The 20,458-nt window shown below is 41.9% G+C and overlaps 1 protein-coding gene across 1 annotated transcript in view; it reads right to left on the bottom strand.

Annotated features, from left to right (window-relative positions):
- Window positions 1-20,074, bottom strand: part of tmem26b (transmembrane protein 26b) — a 42,135-nt gene extending 22,061 nt beyond the window's left edge. Inside the window, exons 1-2 of the mRNA XM_059947381.1 lie at window positions 19,271-20,074; window positions 2,865-2,994 (exon numbers count right to left, since the gene is read on the bottom strand). Coding sequence (XP_059803364.1) covers window positions 2,865-2,994; window positions 19,271-19,461 — 321 coding nt within the window. The 5' untranslated portion in view covers window positions 19,462-20,074. The remainder of the gene's footprint in view (window positions 1-2,864; window positions 2,995-19,270) is intronic.
- Window positions 20,075-20,458: the final 384 nt, after the last annotated feature.

Genomic DNA, 20,458 nt, shown 5'->3' with positions numbered 1-20,458 from the left:
TGGGGTTAACAGGGAAAATAAATCAGCTAGGAAAGAATGGCAGAGCAGACACAATGGGCCATATGGCCTAATTCTGCTCCTAGAACTTTTGGAATTTTGGACATATGGTCTTATGCAAGTGTGTCCATTGAAGTAACTAACCCGATTTTGAAATTGGCAGTTTCATCCTGAAATATTAACAAGTGTGACCACTGATGGGTAAATTCAAGTTCTGTGCAATTAGCACAAAGAAATCAATTGTGTACAATCCAGTTCCTAGACATACTGGAAACACTATCAGTAGGAAATAGAATTCTGCATGGATTACTACTACAAGAACAGATATGACACATCATCACTAAACTGTTCTTCCATGACGGTATGTTCCCTTTCAACAAACAACGGTGCTCAGAGCATCTAGTTTTCATGATTTCCGTGAACCAGGGACAGCAGTGCTGCATCAAACTCTAAGGGCACACTTCAAATTACTTAATTAAGGGTTCTTTATTTTTTTTCATCATTTTTATCTCTTACTAAAACACGGTCTCATTCTTAACATGCATTAGGTTGACAAATATGATCCCAATTCCAAATCAGATTTATTGGATTCAGAAGTATTTATCACGTGCACATTGGAACACACAGTGTAATGTGTTGTTTGCATTGGTAACCAACACAGCCAAGGATGTGCTGTGGGCCACACATTCCAGCACCAACATAACCTGCCCACAATGCTTGGCAGAACAACACAGATCACAACAAAATAGAACACAACAAGCGACAAAACAACAACAAAACGGTCTTGTTCCTCCTTCCCACTCAAGCACATATGAAGTTCTGTTACCCGAGGGCAGGGACTTTCAATACAACACTGAGTCATGTTATCTGCAAAAATCTTCTGATGACTCAGCGATAGTTGGCTGTTTAAAGGGAGGACGGGAGGATGAATACAGGGTCCTGGTGGAGGACTTTGTCAAATGGTGCAAGCTGAATCATCTGCAGCTCAACATTAGCAAGACAAAGAAGATGATGATGGTCAGCTTCCAGCCTCCTGAGATTTCGTAGATTTGCAGACACTGGGACTTTGACTTCCCCAGCAGACTCACAAGCATTTGCAAACTCAGAGATCCAGCCATCAGGCCTTGAATACTGGACTTCTTCTTCACTGTCGGACTTCAATCTTCAGTATTGACAGAGGACTCACCGATGATGAGCAATAAGAAGCCTGGATGAGGACCCAACCTCCAGGCCTCAAACGCCAAACTCACCGATGATCTGACCAAATACTGTGCTCACATTCCGGTCTTGCTGTCTCCCGTTCACATGGCATTCTGATGCCAGAACATGATGACCTGGATGGGGGTATCAGTCCTCATCTCTGCTGTACTGCCAGTCCGACATCCAGTCACGTCCATGTCCCTGGCCTTTGGATGTGGAGCGGAGGCTGAGGTTCCAGCCTGTCCTCAGATCCTCCCTCTATCCCTGTCCCTAACCTGATCTCTAACTCCCCTCTCCATCCCTGAACCCATCCTCACAAAACTAAAAGCCTAAAAAACAACCAAGTCTAAGCTGTGACCTTGACGGAGACGGCAGCTCAGTCCCGGTAACTTTTCATGCAGCAACTTTTGTTAGTTTGAATTAAAAAAAAGGTTACTGTATAGTATTCCAATGCCAGCTGTAATTTAACTCTCCTTTTAGGGCAATTATATACCTAGACTAAGTTACAATAAATGAAGCTGCATTATAAGTGGTCCAAGACCTGTATTTCTTTCTTGAGTGAGACTGCTCAGAATACATTTCATTCTCTCTATAGAGTCCTACTAAGTCGTAATACAGCTGTGACATTATTTTATCACCTTTGTTTTCTTGCAGTATGAGCTAAAAATCAAGAGCCTACTAACATTTTGTGTGTTGCATCAAGATATAGCACATTGAAATTTATGGTAAGCAACAATGAGCCACTCTAAATTGAATTCTGAATGAGCAGTGCAATTTCTGAACTTGGAAAAATTAGCTGGAAAATTTAGTTCAATCCCAAATCATAAATAGAAAGTGAATTAAAGAGAAGCAAAAAAGGGAGGAAAAAAAGAGAAAAATCTTCAAAAAATCATTATAAAAATTAATTACAAAGAACTAAGATTCTGTATTTGTGAAGTTAATTTTCAGTGCAAAAGCAATTGCTTGGCATTAAATCTGATATATCACATAAGCTGTAAGTTTATGGGCAGGTACAGTAATTTCATGCAATTTCAGGTTCCAATACAAAGTCCCACGATGACATTTTGTTATAATGTCACTCCTAGAGGCACAGAACCACAAAGACCATCTCCCGTATTTCCAGGTTCATCATTGTGCACTACCGCCATAAATTGCTTATCGCCATTCGTGATGAGCAATGAAAACTCCAGTGTTATTCTTACCAATAAAAATCTGACTCTTTATGTTATAAAGATGAATAGATATTGGTATTGTTTCCTTATTGTCTCATTTACCAAAAATACAGTGATGAGCTTTTGTTTTTCTTTTCTGGACTGACAGAGGTAAAGTGCTGTTCCAATTGGTTGGCATACTATCCCGCTTATTTTAAAGATATAACATTTGTACATGCTACTGACTAGCTGACTTCCTTGTATTTAACATTAATGCTTCATGAAAGATAAATTATTTCAGCTATGTCAATTAGCTCCCCCACACATTAACTGCACCAATTTCTGCATTGAATCTAGGCTGCAAAGTATAAATATAAATATCATTCACTTACAGCAAGATAAACAAGAAATCTGTATGCCCGTGGAATTAGACAGGAAGCTTATTTTTATGGGCATTCAATAACTGTGTCAAATTTCATAAATGGAACACTTATGATACAACTAGGACAATCATACCGCACACGTTGAATTTTCCTTTGAAGCATCACATTCCTTGCTCTGTAATTGCTTAAAAAGCTGATGTACTTCAAGGATCCAAATTGGAGGTATTATGTTGATCAGATAAAAAAACAGTGCTGGAGAAAACCTGTTCAAGTGAGCACACAGAGGTGTTAGAATTCCGTAATAAATTTATTGATAAGCATTCTTTTGGAACTAGTACTTGTTCATCCATATTTAATTGTAATGAAACTTTCAATGAACATGACATTTAATGAGGATGACAAAATCCAAATTGTATAAATGTTGCCAAATTTATCAGTGCTGAGAGAGCGGATCAGCAGTTTGTAAACATCATTGACGCCCCAAGTCAATTGATGAGTTAGGCTAACTTACTAGTGTTAGTGCCTGTTGATTGTGCACAGTTTGAAAGGGCCAATAGAAGCATAATCTCTTACAATACTATGCTAAGGACTCACTAGTTTGCATTTATGTGTATACATTCATATGATTTTAATCTGTCCTAAAAGGGATTATTGCTCAAACAGTCACAGACGACAAATTACCTGTTGGTTGAGAGATCTGTGTGATATCACACATAAAACAGGAGTGGTTGGCAGTCAGGTACAGGAAGTAATTAGCAGAGAAAATTGACATTGAGATTTATTGCTAAGAAGATAGAATATAAAAGTCAGTTAGCTTAGCTACAACTATTTAAACATTCTGTACAATTGTGTTTTCCTTGTTCAGAGAAGGATATAAGACCATAAGATATAGGAGCAGAATTAGGCCATTTGGCCCATCAATTCTGGTCCAACATTTCATCATGGCTCATCCAACTTTCCTGTCATCCCCAATCTCCTGCCTTCTCCCCATATCCCTTCATGCCCTGAACAATCAAGAATCTATCAAACTCTGCCTTAAATATACATAAAGACTTAACCTCCACAGCTGCCTGTGGCACAGATTCACCACTCTCTGGCAAAGAAATTCCTCATCATCTCCATTCTAAAGGACACCCCTCTATTCTGAGCTGTGTCCTCTGGTCTTAGACTCTCCCACCATAGCAAATAACCTCTCCACATCAGCTCTATCAAGGCCTTTCACCATTCAATAGGTCTCAATGAGGTCATCCCTCATTCTTCTGAATTCAAGTGAATGCAGGCCCAGAGCCATCAGGCACTCTTCATATGACAAGCCATTCAATCCCGGAATAATTGTCGTGAACTTCTTTTTACACCCCTCCAGTTTCAGCACATCCTTTCAAAGGGGCTCAAACCTGCTTACAATACTCTAACTGAGGACTCACAAGTGCTTTATAAAGTTTCGACATTACATCCTTGCTTTTACTGTATATTCTAGTCATCTAGAAATGAGTAACATTACATTTGCCTTCCTCACCAAAGAGTCAATCTGCAAATTAACCTTAATGGGCATCCTACACAAGGACTCCCAAGTTCCTTTGCACCTCAGTTTTTTTTGTATATTCTCTCCATTGAGAAAATAGCTAACCCTTTCATTTCTTCTGCCAAAGAGCATGACCATACATTTCCCAATACCATACTCCATCTGCCACTTCTTTTTATATTTTCCTAATCTGTCTACATCCTTCTGTGGCCTCTCTACTTCCTCAAAACTACCTGCCCCTCCACCTATCTTCATATTGTCTGAAAATTTTGCAACAAAGCCATCAATTCCATCATTGACATATAACATAAAATAAAAGTGGTCCCAAAACAGACCCCTGTGGAACACTGCTAGTCACTAACAGCCAGTCAAAAAAGACTCCCTTTACTCCCACTCTTAGCCTCCAGCCAAACAGCCACTGCTTTATCCATGCTAGAATCTTTCCTGTAATACCATCGGTGCATAGCTTATTAAGCTTGTTTAACAAGGTGTGGCACTTTGGTAAGGGCCTTCTGAAAATCCAAGTACACAACATCAACCATTTGTCTATCCTGCTTGTTACTTCTTCAAAAAATTCCAACAGATTTGACAGGCAAGATTTTCCCGTAAGGAAACCATGCTAACTACCACCTATATTCTCATGTGCCTCCAAGTATCCTAAATACCTCATATTTAATAATCGACTCCAACATCTTCCCAACCACTGAGGTCAGACTAACTCGCCAATAGTTTCCTTTCTTCTGCCTCTCTCCCTTCTTGAAGAGTGGAGTGACATTTGCAATTTCCATTCTTCTGGAACCATTCCAGAATCTAGTGATTCTTTAAAGATCATTACTAATACCTCTATGATCTCTTCAGCCACCTCTTTCAGAACTCTAGGGTGTAGACCATCTGGACCTGGTGACTTATCTACCTTTAGACTTTTCAGTTTCCCAATAACCTTCTCCTGGTAATGGCAACTTCACACACTTTTGCCCCATGACACTTGGACACTTGGACACTTGGACACTTTTGAACTTGGGCATATTGCCAGCGTCTTCCAGAATGAAGACTAATGCAAAATACTTATTCAGTTTGTCTGCTATTTCATTGTCCTCCACTACAACCTCTCCAGCAGCATTTTCCAGCAGTCTGATATCCATTCTTGCCTCTCTTTTACACTTTATATATCTGAAGAAACTTTTAGTTTCCTCTTTAATATTATTGGCTATCTTACTTTTGTATTCCATCTTTACCTTCTTAATGACTTTTTCAGTTGCCTTCTGTTGGTTTTTAAAAGCTTCCCAATCCTCTAACTTCCTACTAATCTTTGCTCTATTATATGCCTTCTCTTTGGGTTTTATGTTGGCTTTGACTTCTTGTTAGTCATAGTTGTGTCATCTTTACTTTAGAATATTTCTTCTTCCAGGGATGTATATATTGTGTGGTCTTTGAATTGCTTCCAGAAGTTCCAGCCATTGCTGTTCTGCCATCATCCCTGTCAGTGTTCATTTCCAATCAATTCTGGCCAACTCCTCTCTCATGCCTCCGTAATTCCTTTTACTCCATTGTAATGCTGATCCATCTGACTTTAGCTTCTCCTTCTCAAATTTCAGGATGATTTTGATCATGTTATGATTTCTTTCCAGAAGGGTTCTTTTACCTTGAGCTCTCTAATCAATTTCGGTAAACTGCACAACACCCAATCCAGAATAGTTGATCTCCAAGTGGGCTCAACCACAAGCTGCTCTAAAAAACCATCTCACAGGCACTCTAGGAATGCCCCCTGCTGGAATCCAGCGCCAATATGATTTTCCCAATCTAACTGCATATTGAAATCCCCCATAATGATTGTAACATTGCCCTTTTGGAATGCATTTTCTGCCTCTTGTTGTAATTTGTAGACCACACCCTTACTACTGTTTGGTGGTTTGTATACAATTCCCATCAGGGTCTTTTTACCCTTGCAGTTCCTTGGCTCTATCCACAAAGGTTCAACAACTTCTCACCTATGTCACCCCTTTCTCAAGATTTGATATCATTTTTTTTACCAAAAGAGCAACACCATCCCCTCTGCCTTCCTGCCCATCCTTTTGAAACAATGTGTATTCTTGGACATTAAGCTCCCAGCTACAATCTTTCAGCCATGATTATGTGATGCCTACAACATTATATTTGCCAATCTGCAACTATGCTGCAAGTTCATCCACCTTATTCTGTACACTACACACATTCAAATACAACACCTTCAGTCCTGCATTCACCTTTTTCAATTTTGATACACCATTCTCAACCTTTTGATTTCTAACTTTGTCTGAGATCTTACCAACATCCCCCTACAACTCTAGTTTAAACCCCACTATGCAGCATTAAGAAACCTTCCCACTAGGATATTATCACGTTCAGGTGAAAACCACTCCTTCTGGTTCTGGCCTCACAAGCACACGGCATGGGTAAAAATCCTGAGATTATATCCCTGGAGGTCTGGCTCTTTAGCTTAGTACCTAACTCCCTGAACTCCCTAAGCAGAACCTCATCATTCACCCTACGTATGTCATTGGTATTTACATGTACCAGGACTTCTGGCTGTTCACCCTCCCAATTAAAAATGCTGAGGACTTCATCCGAGATATCCTGGACCCTAACACCCGGGAAGTAACATACCATCCAGGAAACTCGTCTCAGCAAACAGATCCTCCTGTCCATTCCCCTATCTAATGAACCCCCTATCATCACAGTGGGGCTCTTTGCCCCCATTCCATTATGAATCACAGAGGTAGACTCAGTGACGGAGACCCAATCACTGTGACTTTCTTCTGTTGGGTCATACCCCTCGCTTCCCCAACAGTATCCAAGGTGATATACCTCTTGTTGAGGGGGATGGCCACAGGGGACTCTGCACTAGCTCTTTAATCCCTTTCCCCTTCCTGACTATCACCCAGTTTTCTTTCCTGCATCTTGGGTGTAACTACCTCTCTATACGTCCTTTCTATCACCCCTTCAGCCTCCCAAATGATCCAGAGTTCATCCAGTTCCAGCTCCCTTAACACGGTTTGGTAGAAGCTGTAGCTGGATGCACTTCTCGCAGGTGTAGTGGTCAGGGACACTAGCTGTCTCCCTGCCCTCCCACATCCCGGAAGAGGAGCATTGTACTTTCTGTTTGTCATCTCTACCTGAAAATATCTCTGAATAGATATAAAGAAGAGAAGGCTTTCTCTGAGTCAAGCCTTTCTTTGCTGAAGCCTTGAAGAGCTAAAGCCTTAAGATAACCACTCAGACAATGGCCGCTGTGTTTGCCCCTGCCTTCCTTTAATTTGCTGTTATTAATTAACCCCAAACACCGAATGGCCGCTGGTCAAAGCTCTATTACTCTGCCGCGAACCCCTCCTGCCTTTTGTCCTTGGGCGGTGGATGTGATTGAAGACTCCTCTCCTCCAAACTCCCAATGTCCAGATTGGCCGCTGGTCAAAGCACTATGGGCAGTTCAGAAAAGGGTTCCTTGGTTGATTCCTGGAGTGGTTGTGTTATGAGAAAAGTTAAGCAGACAGGTGTATATGCACTGGAGTTCAGCAGAACAGGAGGTGATCTAGTTAAAACATGTAAAATGGTTAAATTGTGAAGAGGCTTGATACCCAGAGGTGGTTAAAATGCTACCTAAAGTATCTCTTCATGAGGGATCTTGGGACAAGGGATAAGGATTCAAAATAAGTGATAATTTTTTAAGAAAGAGAAATTCCACTCTCAAATCATTATGAATATTTGTCCCCAAAAAACTGCATGGGCTTAATTATTAATTGTACCCAATGCCAAAATACCTGGATTTTGATTCATTGGGGAACAAGGTTCACTGCCTTGTTATCTGGAGACAAGGCAGAAGCTGTCAGGTCAGCCATAGTCTAACTATATAGTGATACACATTTACTACTAGATCTTCTCCAATGACTATCTTCTGGCATTTCTCAGATTTTATTTTCTTGACATCAGAATTTATGGCAGACATTGGATGATGCTGCAGCCCATGCAAGTGTCCATGGTTACTCCTTTGGTTTGGAGACAGTGGGAGGAGCAGTAAGAGAAATTACTGAGGGTAATTATCAGGCCTGTAAGCCATTGGAGGGTGGTGGTGGAGCGGAACTGGCTAGGTCTATTGTCAAGAAGAGCGAAGAGCCTTAAGACTCTTAAGACTTCTTAAGAAACTTGAGAAGCAGTGGATACTCCCCGAGTAGATATATTTAAGACAAGGTTGGATAGATTTTTGCATAGTAGGGGAAGTAAAGATTATGGTAAAAAGACAGGTAGGTGGAGATGAGTCCATGGCCAGATCAGCCATGATGTTATTGAATGGCGGAGCAGGCTTGATGGGCCAGATTTCTTACATTCTTATAAGACATTCCAGATGGGGGATAGAAATGTATAAGGACTGGATGTACATAGTGAAAAGAAGGAATCCAGATCAGGGAGCTGAAAGTTACTGAAATGATGGAGGGCAAGTGTCACAGATATAGATAGGAAGGGACTGAACCAAAGGGGACAAAATGGAGTTGAGACAGGCAGACACAAGCTCAGTGGGACAAAAGCAGACAAAAGCAATGGGCCTATGGTGATAGTTAGGTTTATGGATCTTGGATAAGAAGAAAATATGGGCAGTATGGAATATGAGAACAATGAGGTTGGAGGCTGTAAAATGGGAGATCTTTGGAGGAGATAGGCTGTTGATGGTGTGGGAGAAGATGACTTGATGCTTCTGAATGGTTGAGAGGTAAGAGAAGGTGGCCGAGAGCTGCCGTCTGACTTCAGCAAATTAGAGGTCAGTCTGCCAGACTACAACAGCATTATCCTTGTCTGCAGATTTGATCATGAGGTTGTGATTGATGCAGAGAGAGTGGAGGGCAGAGCATTCAGAGAAATTGAGGTTGGAATAGGCAAGAGAGGTGGTAAAGTTAGGATGGTTGATGTGCCAAAGGCTGTTAGGCATAGAGTGGACAGAAGACCAGAGCAGGGTCTTCAAAAGGTGGAGGAGGGTTTAAGGTGGAAGAAAGGGTTATTGGTAAGGAGGTGGGAATTCCTTGCCAAAGAAGTATGATAGAGTCAGGGGCAACAGACAAAGAGCTTGACATCATGACGGACATGGAACTCATTGAGGTCTGTGCAACAAAAGTAAGGTCATTGTTGAGGACAAAACCCTCCTCTATAGAGAGGTGATGGTGGAATCACAGCAGGGGTTGCTAGAGTTAGGGAAGGGTAGAAGGTTGGAAGGGTCAGAGAAGAGAGAAGGGTTTCATAATTCAGTGAGAGTGGAAGGAAGACGGGGGCTCAGAGGAGGGACAAGGAGTAGAGGGGAGCCAGGGTGGCTGACGACTAGTGGTGGAAGTAGTAGTGGGACCCAGCCTGCACGTAGCCAGGGGCCGAGGTCCAAACTCCAAACCTTTAAATGAATAGGCCCACACAAGTCATCAGAGGTCCTGATAAACACTAGAATAACTGGTAAACTCAAGAACCTGTGAGCCTGTGTGAGTGAAAAAAAATGAAACAATCCAATCAATGTAAAAATAATAAGCACTCTGTCCGCTTCTTATTTTTTTTATGATTTATCTGCTTTCCTGTAAAGTATTGTGTTACTGAATCACACCAAGTACCCTTTTCAATGAAAGTTCAATGGCAATTTCTGGCAGAGTTTATTTAACTATTTGATCATGTATAAACCTGGAGAGGCAAGCAGGTAAAGCTAAGAAAGTTAGACAGAGAGCAAAAAAGCAAAATATTTGGGATTGCTGCCTAGCTGCTTCCAAGGTGCAAAAGCCGACAGTTAGAAAGCTGGGCATTTTTTAAGTTAGGAAATACGAAGGGTGATTGATAAGTTTGTGGCCTAAGGTAGAAGGAGTCAATTTTAGAAAACCTAGCACATTTGAATGATTATGCAGAAAATTTGAATTTAATAATTCATCATGGGTGATTGATAAGTTCATGGCCCAATGTAGAAGGAGATGAGTTATTAACTTCAGACTTTCTGCATAATCACTCAAAGAGTTGAACTGCATGTGCATGTAACAAGAGCTGTATAACTCATCTCCTTCTACCTTAGGCCACAAACATATCAATCACCCCTCGTGTATGATAAGTAACAAAGTGGAACCTCAGACAAACAACTAGTGCTGTGGATAGGATTAGGGGAAGGCCATTTGGCCCCCAAGATTTGTTCTGATCATCTAGAATTTCTTCTCTGATCTGTACAAGTTTTTCATGTTCGTATAACTCTGTTGTAAACTTCAGGAGAGGTAAACCAGAGGCCCATGAGCCAGTCCTCATTGGAGGTTCAGAGGTGAAAAGTGTCAGTAACTTGGAAGTCTTGGACAGCACTATCTCAGACGATCGTCCTGGACCTATCATATAAATGTAAATGCAAAGAAAGCACAACTGTGCCTCTATGTCATCAAGAGTTTGTGGCGATTCAGCATAACATCCAAAAATTTGACAAACTTCTATAGATGTGCAGTGAAAAGTGTCTGATTGTCTGCTTCACAGCCTGGTATGGGAACACCAATGCCTTTGAATGGAAAATCCTACCAAAGGTCGTGGATTCAGTCAGCACATCATGGGTAAAGCCCTCCCAACCATTGAGTTGAACTACTTGAAATGTGGTTGAAGGAGAGCAACATGCATCATCAAAGATCCTCACCACCCAGACCTGCTCTTTTCTCGCTGCTTCTATCAGGTAGAAGAACACAAGTGCCTCAGGATTCACACCACCAGGTTCAAGAACGTTTGCCGTCCCTCAACCATCAGACTCTTGAACAAAAGGGGATAACTACACTCCTCTATTGAGATGATCCCACAACCAATGATCTCACTTTAAGATTGCTTTATCTTGTTATTCCCTGCTCTAATTATTTATTACTATTTATTTATATTTGCACTTTCACAGTTTGTTGTCTGACACAGTGGTGTCAAGAAAATAACCTCTCAATGTCACAAAAACAAGGGAGCTGGTTGTGGACTAACCCCTAATGGAGACAGGCTAACCCCTATTGACATCAACGGATCTGGGGTTGAGAGGGTGAATAGCTTTAAGTTCCTAGGCATACACAACACTGAGGATCTCAGGTGGTCTGTATATACTGGCTGTGTGATGAGAAAAAGCACAACAGCACCTCTTTCATCTCAACCAGTTGAAGAAGTTTGGTATGGGTCCCCAGATCCTAAGGGCTTTCTACAGGGGCACCATTGAAAGCATCTGACTAGCTGAATCACTGCATGGTATGGGAACTGTAGTTCCCTCAATTGCAGGACTCTGCAGAGAGTGGTGCAGACAGCCCAGCGCATCTGTACTTCCCACTATTCAGGATATTTACAGAGACAGGTGCATAAAAAGGGCCTGAAGGATCATTGGGGACCCGAGTCACCCCAATCTCAAACTGTTCCAGTTGCTGTCATCCAGGAAACGGTACTGCAGCATAAAAGCCAGGACCAAGAGGCTCCAGGACAGCTTCTTCCACCAGGCCATCAGACTGATTAATTCACACTGATTTGAGTGTATTTCTATGTCATATTGACTGTTCTGATGTACATACTATTTATTATAAATTACTATAAATTGCACATTACACACTTAGACGGAAAAGTAACATAAAAGAACTTTACTCCTAGTGTATGTAAAGGATGTAAGAAATAAAGTTAATTCAATTCAATTTACTTCTTGCTCTTTTATTTACAGTTTACAGTTACTATTTATGTTTGCTGAGGATGCTCACACGAAAAAGAATCTCAGGGTTGTATGTAGTGACATGATTCTGATAATAAATTTTACTTTGAACTTTGCTAGGAAAAGTCTAAACTCAGTTTGAGCCTCAACAACTTTTAAGTATAGCAAATTACAACTTACAAAACTCCTAAGCAAGATTGCTCTAATTTTTATATTCGTGGTATACACTTCACCATTCCCCTCGCCAAGAAATAGTTTCTCCTTCTCTTCTTTGACGCATGATTGATAATACTTCCTTTGGGGAGAGTAAATTTTCATCTACTTCTGGATTTGATTTTGATTCACCATTCTCTACATCCCCTATAACTCATTTAGTCATCTGAAACAAATCAGTCTGATCAGTCTTATAGAAAGAAAAATCACTGCACATTCAAAGAAGTGATGTTTAGTTCTCAGAATATGACCCCCTTACATCTGAAGTAAGATGGAAGGTCATTGATTTTATAAATAAAACTACAAGAGAGTTTTTTCTTTGGAACTTGTTCAATTTTGGTACAATGTGTTAAACATTAAAAAAAAGATCTGTTGTGGTTTATTGACTAGTTCCAATGGTCAAAGTATGCTTCTCTGAAACTATATGGTTTATTGTTAACAGCCAGACAGGAAGTCATTTTTTTAATCTTTACTGTCTAGTGGAGCAGTTTCCATGAGCAGGCCCTCAGTTTTTCTTATCATCTGCTCTACATATTGCCTCACGTTAATTCATTCGTACACTGTATTTTTTAAAGTTAATTTTTACATAAAATTGTATATTGTCTCTTTCAACTTTCATAGAACATTTCCTTCTGGTGTTGCTTAAAACAAAAATGTATTTGCTAATAGCATGTGTTCTAATTGTTCAATGATATGTCCATCAATACTGCAACTGTTTTGCATTAAAATGCTTAAGTTATTTATCTTTTCCATCCAATTGCTGTAACCAAATGCATACACTGCATATCATCAAACTGTCAAATAAATAACTGCTCCAACCTCCAACCTAAACTTTTTGCAAAAGCAAAGTATTAAAGTTGGTCTTTGACAAAAACACTGTCAAAGGAAGAATCATCATAATGCAGGGCATAAATTGGGTGCAGTGTGCATCTATGGACCAGTTTCACAGTTGGGCAAAGAACACCCCCAAACCCACAGGACAGTGTTACCATCGCTAATGGAAATACCACTATCTGTAATTCCTGTCCTACACAACATTCTTACTTGGAAATACACTACTGCTTTTTTTTCATTATTTGTGGGTTTTAATCCCTATCTGGCATCACTGTTTCGTAAAACCCAGGTCCCAAAATTTAAAAAAGAGCTTTCAATAATCAATTTCGGTTTTTTTTTCTTCTTTGAACCTTGCTCAAAGAATGTGAGAAAGTTTTATACAGAAACAGCACAAAGTCTGAAATACTGAAACTCGAGTAGGCCATTCAGCCTCACAACCCTAATCAGATATTCATGAACCTGAGAAAATCTGTAGATGCTGGAAATCCAAAGTAACACACAATTTGCTGAAGAAACTCAACAGGTCAGGCAGAATCTATGGAGAAGAGTAAACAGACACTTTTTGGGCTAAGACCCTTCTTCTGCACTGAGAAGAAAGGGGGAAGATGCCTGAATTAAATGTGGGGGTGCAGAAGGAAAATAGGCTGGCTGGAAGGTGGTAGGTGAAAGCTAGGTGGGCGGGAAAGGTCAAGGGGGGGGAGAAGAAAATATGACAGGTGAAGTGAATAGTTAATAGGAGAAAGGGAAGGAGGGGACCCTGGGGGAAGTAATAGGCAGGTGAGAAGAAGTCAACTGTCAGAGTGAGGAATAGTGGGAGGGGGAGTTTTGTTCACCAGAAGGAGAAATCAATATTCATACCATCAGGTTGGAGGGTACTCAGACAGAATATAAGGTGTTGCTCCTCCATCCTCATCTTGACACAAGAGGATTGAAACGTCGGAATGGGAATGGGAATGGGAATGGGAATTAAGATGTATAGCAACTAGTTAGTCCAGCTTGTGTGGAATGTGCGGAGATTTTCAAAAAAGCAGGCCCCCAATTTACAACGGGACACACTGATGTAGAGGAGGCCGCATCGGGAGCACCAGACACAATAGACAACCCCAGAAGATTCTCAGGTGAAGTGTTGCCTCAACTGGAAGGACTGCTTGGGGCCTTCAATGGAGGTGATGGAGGAGGTGTACAGGCAGATGTAGCACTTGGGCCACTTGCAGGGTTAAGAGCCTGGAGAGGGATTAGTGGGGAGGGTTGAATGGACAAGTCAATCATGGAGGGAGCAATCCCTTTAGAAAGTGGCGGGGGGGGGAGGAGAAAATATGTTTAGTGGTGGGGTCCCTTTGGAAATGGGGAAGTTGCGGAGGATAATGTGGTGCATTCAGAGGCTGATGTGGTGGTAGGTAAGGATGAGAACACTCTCACTATTACGATAGTGGGAAGATGGGGTAAGTACGAATGTACAGGAAATGGAGGAGATGCAGGCGAGGGCAACATCAATAGAAAAGGGAGGGTAACTCCATTCTAAAGAAGGAGGGATGGAAAGCCATATCCTGAGAACAGATGTGATGGAGGTGAAGAAACAGAATAAAGGGAATAGCATTTTTACAGGAGATAGGGTGGGAAGAGGTTCTGATAACTGTGGGAATCAGTAGTTTATAAAAGATGTTGGTTGACAGTTTGTCTCCAGAGATGGAGACAGGGGAATCAAGAAAGGGGAGGGAGGTGTCAGAGATGGCCCAAGTGAACTTAAGGGCAGGGTGGAAGTTACAGGCAAAATTGATGAAATTGATGAAGCTCAGCGTGGGTGCATGAACCAGCGCAGTTGTCAATGTAGTGGAGAGAGTTGGGAAGTATAACCGGGGAAGGCTTCAAACATCGACTGTTCTACATAGGTGATGAAGAGGCAGGCACAGCTCAGGCCCATGAGAGTACCCATGGCTACTCCTCAGGTTTGGAGAAAGTGAAAGGAACCAAAGGAAAATTTGTTCAGGATGAGGACCAGGGTGATATTCATGGCTGTGTCTGCTTCAGCTTACAATTTTCTGCTTATGATCCACATACCTTAATATTTTTAAAGAGGAAAAATATCCTGTTGACCTGTTCTTGGAATTTTCAAATGGCTGCCAGTGTCCAGGGTCATTAATTTCTATTGCCGTATATGTGGAAAAATTGCTTACTGATTTCACTCCAAATTTTTATAACTTCAATTTTAATACTGTGTCTGACTCCAGCTTAAGACAAAAAGGCTTTCTGCAACTAAGACCGACTCCCAAGAATTTCAATTTGAATGCGTCTTCAAGTTTCCATACCCGAGAAAATAGAAGCCAGATTTTAAAAGAACATACTGCTGGAAATGCTCTTCCTCAACTATAAAAGAGATTGAATTCTCAAGAACATAGGAGCAAGAAGAAGAGAGGTCAAGTGGCCTCTCAAGTTTACCTATTATTCAATGTGGTCATGGATGATTCATGCTGTTCTCCTGGTCACACAATTCCTTGATCGTTTTAATATTTATCTATCTCCACATTAAATATATCTAATGATTTCCACCACTCTCAAGAGAAGAAAATTCCAGAAATGCAGTATGCTCTGAGAGGAAATGTCTACAGCCAACTCTCAATCTAATCTTTTCCAGTTGTGACCCCTTCTTATATCCTATAGTGGGAGAGTTTAAGACCAGAGGCTCTGGCATTAGAATATGAGGATGTCCCTTTAGAACAGAGAAGGACTTTCTTTAGCCAGAGGATAGTGAATCCTTGTACTGTAGTTCGTTGCCAAAGACAGCTGTGGATGCCAAGTCATTGGGTGTACTTAAAGTGGAGTTAATAGGTTCTTGATTAGTTAAATGTTATGGGGAGAAGGTGGGAGAATGGGGTTGAGAGGGATAATAAATCAGCTCTGATGGAATGGCAGAGCAGACTTGATGGGTCGAATGACCTATTTCTGCTCCTATGTCTTATGGTCTTCTTTGTGATTCTCACACTGGTGAACAGGATCACCCCTCATTCTGCTAAACTTCACAGAATACAAACTCAAACTTTTTAGCATCCCTTGATGGGCTACTCACACATCCCAGGAATTAGTCTGCTGAATTTCATGTGGACTGCCTCTAATGCAGCTATATTCTTTGTATAGGTAAAGGGCCCAAAACTGTGCACCGTATTTTAAGTGTGACCTCGCCAATAACTTGTACAGCTGCAATAAACTCTTGTATTCCAGCCCCTTCGCTATAAAGGTCAACATCCTGTTCGATGTTTCTTGTTGGACCTGCCTGCTAACCTTTCTGATTCAGCCGCTAGAACATCCTAGATCCTTTGTTCTGTATTTACTTAGCGTCTCTCCCTGTTGAAAAAACAGCTTGTCTTTTCATCTCTCTTCCCGAAGCCATGGCGTTCAGTCCCTTCCTACATCCATCCGTGACACCTCACACGCTCTTGGTCTTTACAAGGATTTCAAGGTCCCTGGCCTCCATCATATTTTTATTATGGATGTCCAGTCTTTGTACACCTCCATCCCCCATCAAGAAGACCTCAAAGCTCTCTGTTTTTTTTTTCTGGACACCAGATCTAACCAGTTCCCTTCCACCACCACTCTCCTCCGCCGAGCGGAGCTTGTCCTCACTCTACAGAATTTCTTCTTTGGGTCCTGCCACTTCCTTCAAATAAGAGGGGTAGCCATGGGCCCTCGCATGGGTCCCAGCTTTGTCTGCCTGTTTGTCAACTACGTGGAACAGTTTATATTCCAAGCCTACCCTAGTGACCGTCCCGCAATTTCCTACACTACATGGACGACTGCATTGGTGGGGCTTCCTGCACCCATGCTGAACTCGTCTTTTTCGACGCCTCCCTTCCTCAATCTCACTGTCTCTGTCTCCGCAAACAGCTTATCCACGTATGTCTATAACAAACTCATGGACTCTCTCGTCCTCGTCCCCCCTGCTCCCCGCTACTTGTAAAAACGCCATCCCCTTCTCTCAATTCCTCCGATTCTGCTGCATCTGCTTTCAGGATGAGACTCCATTCTAGAATCAAGGAGATGTCGTCCTTTTTCCAAGAAAGGGGCTTCTCTTCCTTCACCATCAATGCTGCCCTCAACCGCATCTCTCCCAGTTAAATCACATTTGCTCTTATCCCATCCTCCCGCCACCCTACCAGCGATAGGGTTCTTGTCCTCACCAGCCTCGGAGTCCAGCACATAATTCTCCAAAACTTCCGCCACCTCCAACGGGATCCCACCACCATACAGATCCCCCTCCATTTTCTGCTTTCCGCAGGGATCGCTCCCTAGGCGAGTCCCTAGTCCATTCCCCCCCCCCCCCACCCTTCAGATCTCCCTCCTGGCACTTATCCTTGCAAGCGAAATAAATGCCACACCTGCCCCTACACCTCCCCCCTCACAACCATTCAGGGCCCTAAACAGTCCTTCCAAGTGAGGAGATACTTCATTTGTGAGTCTGTTAGGGTTATTTACTGTGTTCGGTGCTCCCGGTGTGGCCTCTTGTATATCGTGAGATCCTACCCAAACGGGAGACCTCTTCGCCGAGCATCTACGCTCCATCCGACAGAACAAGCGAGATCTCCCAGTAGCCACCCATTTTAATTCCACGTCCCATTCCCATTCCGATATGTCCATCCACGGCCTCCTCCACTGCCGTGATGATGCCACACTTGGGTTGGAGGTACAACACCTTATATTCCGATGTGAGCAGCCCCCAACCTGATGGCATGAATATCGATTTCTCAAACCCAAATAACACCACCACCCCACTCCCCCTTTACCATTTCCAAACCGTTCTTCCTGCTCTCATCTGATCTCCTTGCCCGCCCATTGCCTCCCTTTGGAGTTTCTCCCCCCTTTTTTCTTTCTTCCATGGCCTTCTGCGTTCCTCTAGCATTTTGTGTGTTACTAGGATTTCCAGCATCTGCAGATTTTCTTGTTTATGACCTCTCAATTCCCTGTGTGAAGCTCCATTTGCTAGATTCTCAGGCACTACACTGCCTGTTTATTTTCAACAAACAAGTAAACTCTGTAAATCTCGCATTCATCATCTGCCAGGTCGTTAGGGCAAGTATCAAGCATCCGATGGCCAAGAACATGGATGAGAGGTGTATGGAGGGATATGGTCCAGGCGCAGGTCAGTGGCGACATTTTACCTACTCTAAGATCAATCTAACCCGTCCTTTCTACTAGCCCTCTATTTCTCTATCTTCTATGTGCCCATCTAAGAGTTTCTTTAAATCCCTTATGTATTTGCCTCTACCAGCTCGCCTGGCACGGTGTTCCACACACTCTCCACTCTGTTTAAAAAGCGTACCTCTGACATCCCCCCTATACTTTCTTCCAATCACTTAAAATTATGCTCCATCGCATCCATTTTGCTGTGGGGGGAAAACCTCTGGCTATTCACTCAATCTTTGCCTTTTATCATCTATCGAGTCACTTCTCATCCTCCTTCCTCCTTGTAATTTCTAGTTATACGTTTTCTAGTTATACTTCAGAATGCAAATAAAGTCCATGAAAATCATCTTCAATATGTATCCTCGGCATCTGGAATGAGGGTGAGACAGTCGTTTTTTAACATCGTATTGCGAAGTGCTAAGTCTTTTCACACAAATGCATCCGCAATTCCTTCTCTCACCCGTAGGAGAATGCAAAAAAAAAATACAGTTGCCGGAAAACTAAAATAAAAATGAATATATTTAGGAAACGGTCAGCATCTATGGGAAGAAATAAAAAGATTTACTACATGTCAGTGTTGGCAAGGATCTTCTATCTGAACTGTCCATCAATGCTGCCTGACTTGCTGAGTGATCTCGTTTTTTTTGGGGGGGGGGTTAACTTCTCTTTGTGTTAAAACACAAGGGATAACTGCAGCATTAAACGCGGTGAAATCCCGTCACTTTTGCTTTGCCCTCAACTCCGTGTACACTGAGTCCTCGTACAGAAACGCTGTTGGTTTCATCGTGTTGTGTTTCTGCAGTAACGATTAAAGAAAATGATCGTCGCTTCAAATCAACTTTGAACGCCCACACTTTTAACTGTCTTCGCAATTCTCAGTCAATTTAAAATGCAAAAGGCGTTCGAATGCCTGAAGTTTTTGTGTAGTAACTCTCTGGCTGGAGTTTCCGGTTAAATTTATCAGCCCAGGATACCGATCAACTAAAAGCTGAGTGTTTTTTTAAACCTAAAAACAATAACCTCCTTGTTACAAGCTTGCAGTTAAATGAGAGAAATTGGCTCTTTTGCCTAATATTTCAATAAAATATTCACATGTTGAACTGAGAATCGTTCTTACCCTTTGTAATCGGATCCTTTCTGGATAACGATGGTCACTATCATTTCTACAAAGATCAGCAACGTCAAAAGTAGCAGAAGGTAGTACATGAAATTATTCGTTACGTAAGTCACCCGCCAGACTGCGATTAAGGCGTGAAAGATAAAAATGAGTCTCGAGACAACAGCGCTCAGATATACGTGCCAAGCCATTGTCCTGGTCCTGAAATCACACCCGAGACACTGACCAACTTTGAATCTTGACTCAAAGAAGTGAACGAGGGGTGATTTTATTGTCGGTCAAGGCTTTCCCGCCCACAGTACTGATCCAGTCTAAACTCCTCCCGCTTGAAGATTCAGTCTCCAATAGTAAAGTGAACAGATTAATGGATACAAAAATATTTACAACCTGGTAGAGGAGGTATATTCTGGCTACTATCACCCCTTGTTCTGAAACCATTCTATACAGTTCTAGATTACACCACAGGGGAAACTTCTTCACAGAATCTACCTCAAGATTGTCTTTCATTTTTCTAGAGATCAGTCCTCTTAATCCTACACTGAAGTCCTCAAATCTAACAGACAGGGTGAAGTAACACTACTAGGAGGGGAGGTGATTAGTGTAGTGTTTAGAAATCATCTTTGCACAACAGCTCATGATTCGATTTAGAATTTGGGTCATGCTATGGGATAGCAAACAGCAAAAAAAGAGTAAAAACTATTTCTGGCCCATGAAGTAGTAGTTGCCTAGAAAATTAGAGATGCATGTAGTAAGGATAATGCAGTAATCATGGGAAACTCTGGAGGAACTCAGCAGGTCAGGCAGCATCTATGGAGGGAATAAACAGTTCTTAGGACTGGAAAGGAAGAGGGAAGACATCAGAATAAGAACATACAGGTGGGGGGGAGGAGTACAAGCTGGAAGGTGACAAATGAAACCAGGTGATTGGGAAAATGAGTGGGTGGGGGTGGCTAAAGTAAGAAACTGGAAGGTGATAGGTGGAAGAGCTAAAGGGCTGAAGAAGGAGGAATCTGATTGGAGAGAAGAGTGGACCATAAAAAAAAGGGAAGGAGGAGAGACTCCAGAAAGAAGCAATGGGCAGGTGAGAAAAGTTTGGAAAAGGTTTCAATAGGTGCATTTACTGTCAGAAAAACGTATATAATATACATCCTGAAATTCTTTTTCTTCACAGACATCCATGAAAACAGA

Source organism: Hypanus sabinus, chromosome 22 (assembly GCF_030144855.1).
Source record: "Hypanus sabinus isolate sHypSab1 chromosome 22, sHypSab1.hap1, whole genome shotgun sequence".
Taxonomy (NCBI): domain Eukaryota; kingdom Metazoa; phylum Chordata; class Chondrichthyes; order Myliobatiformes; family Dasyatidae; genus Hypanus; species Hypanus sabinus.
The sequence above is the reverse complement of the archived record's forward strand: the minus strand, read 5'-3'. Positions and strand labels throughout refer to the sequence as shown.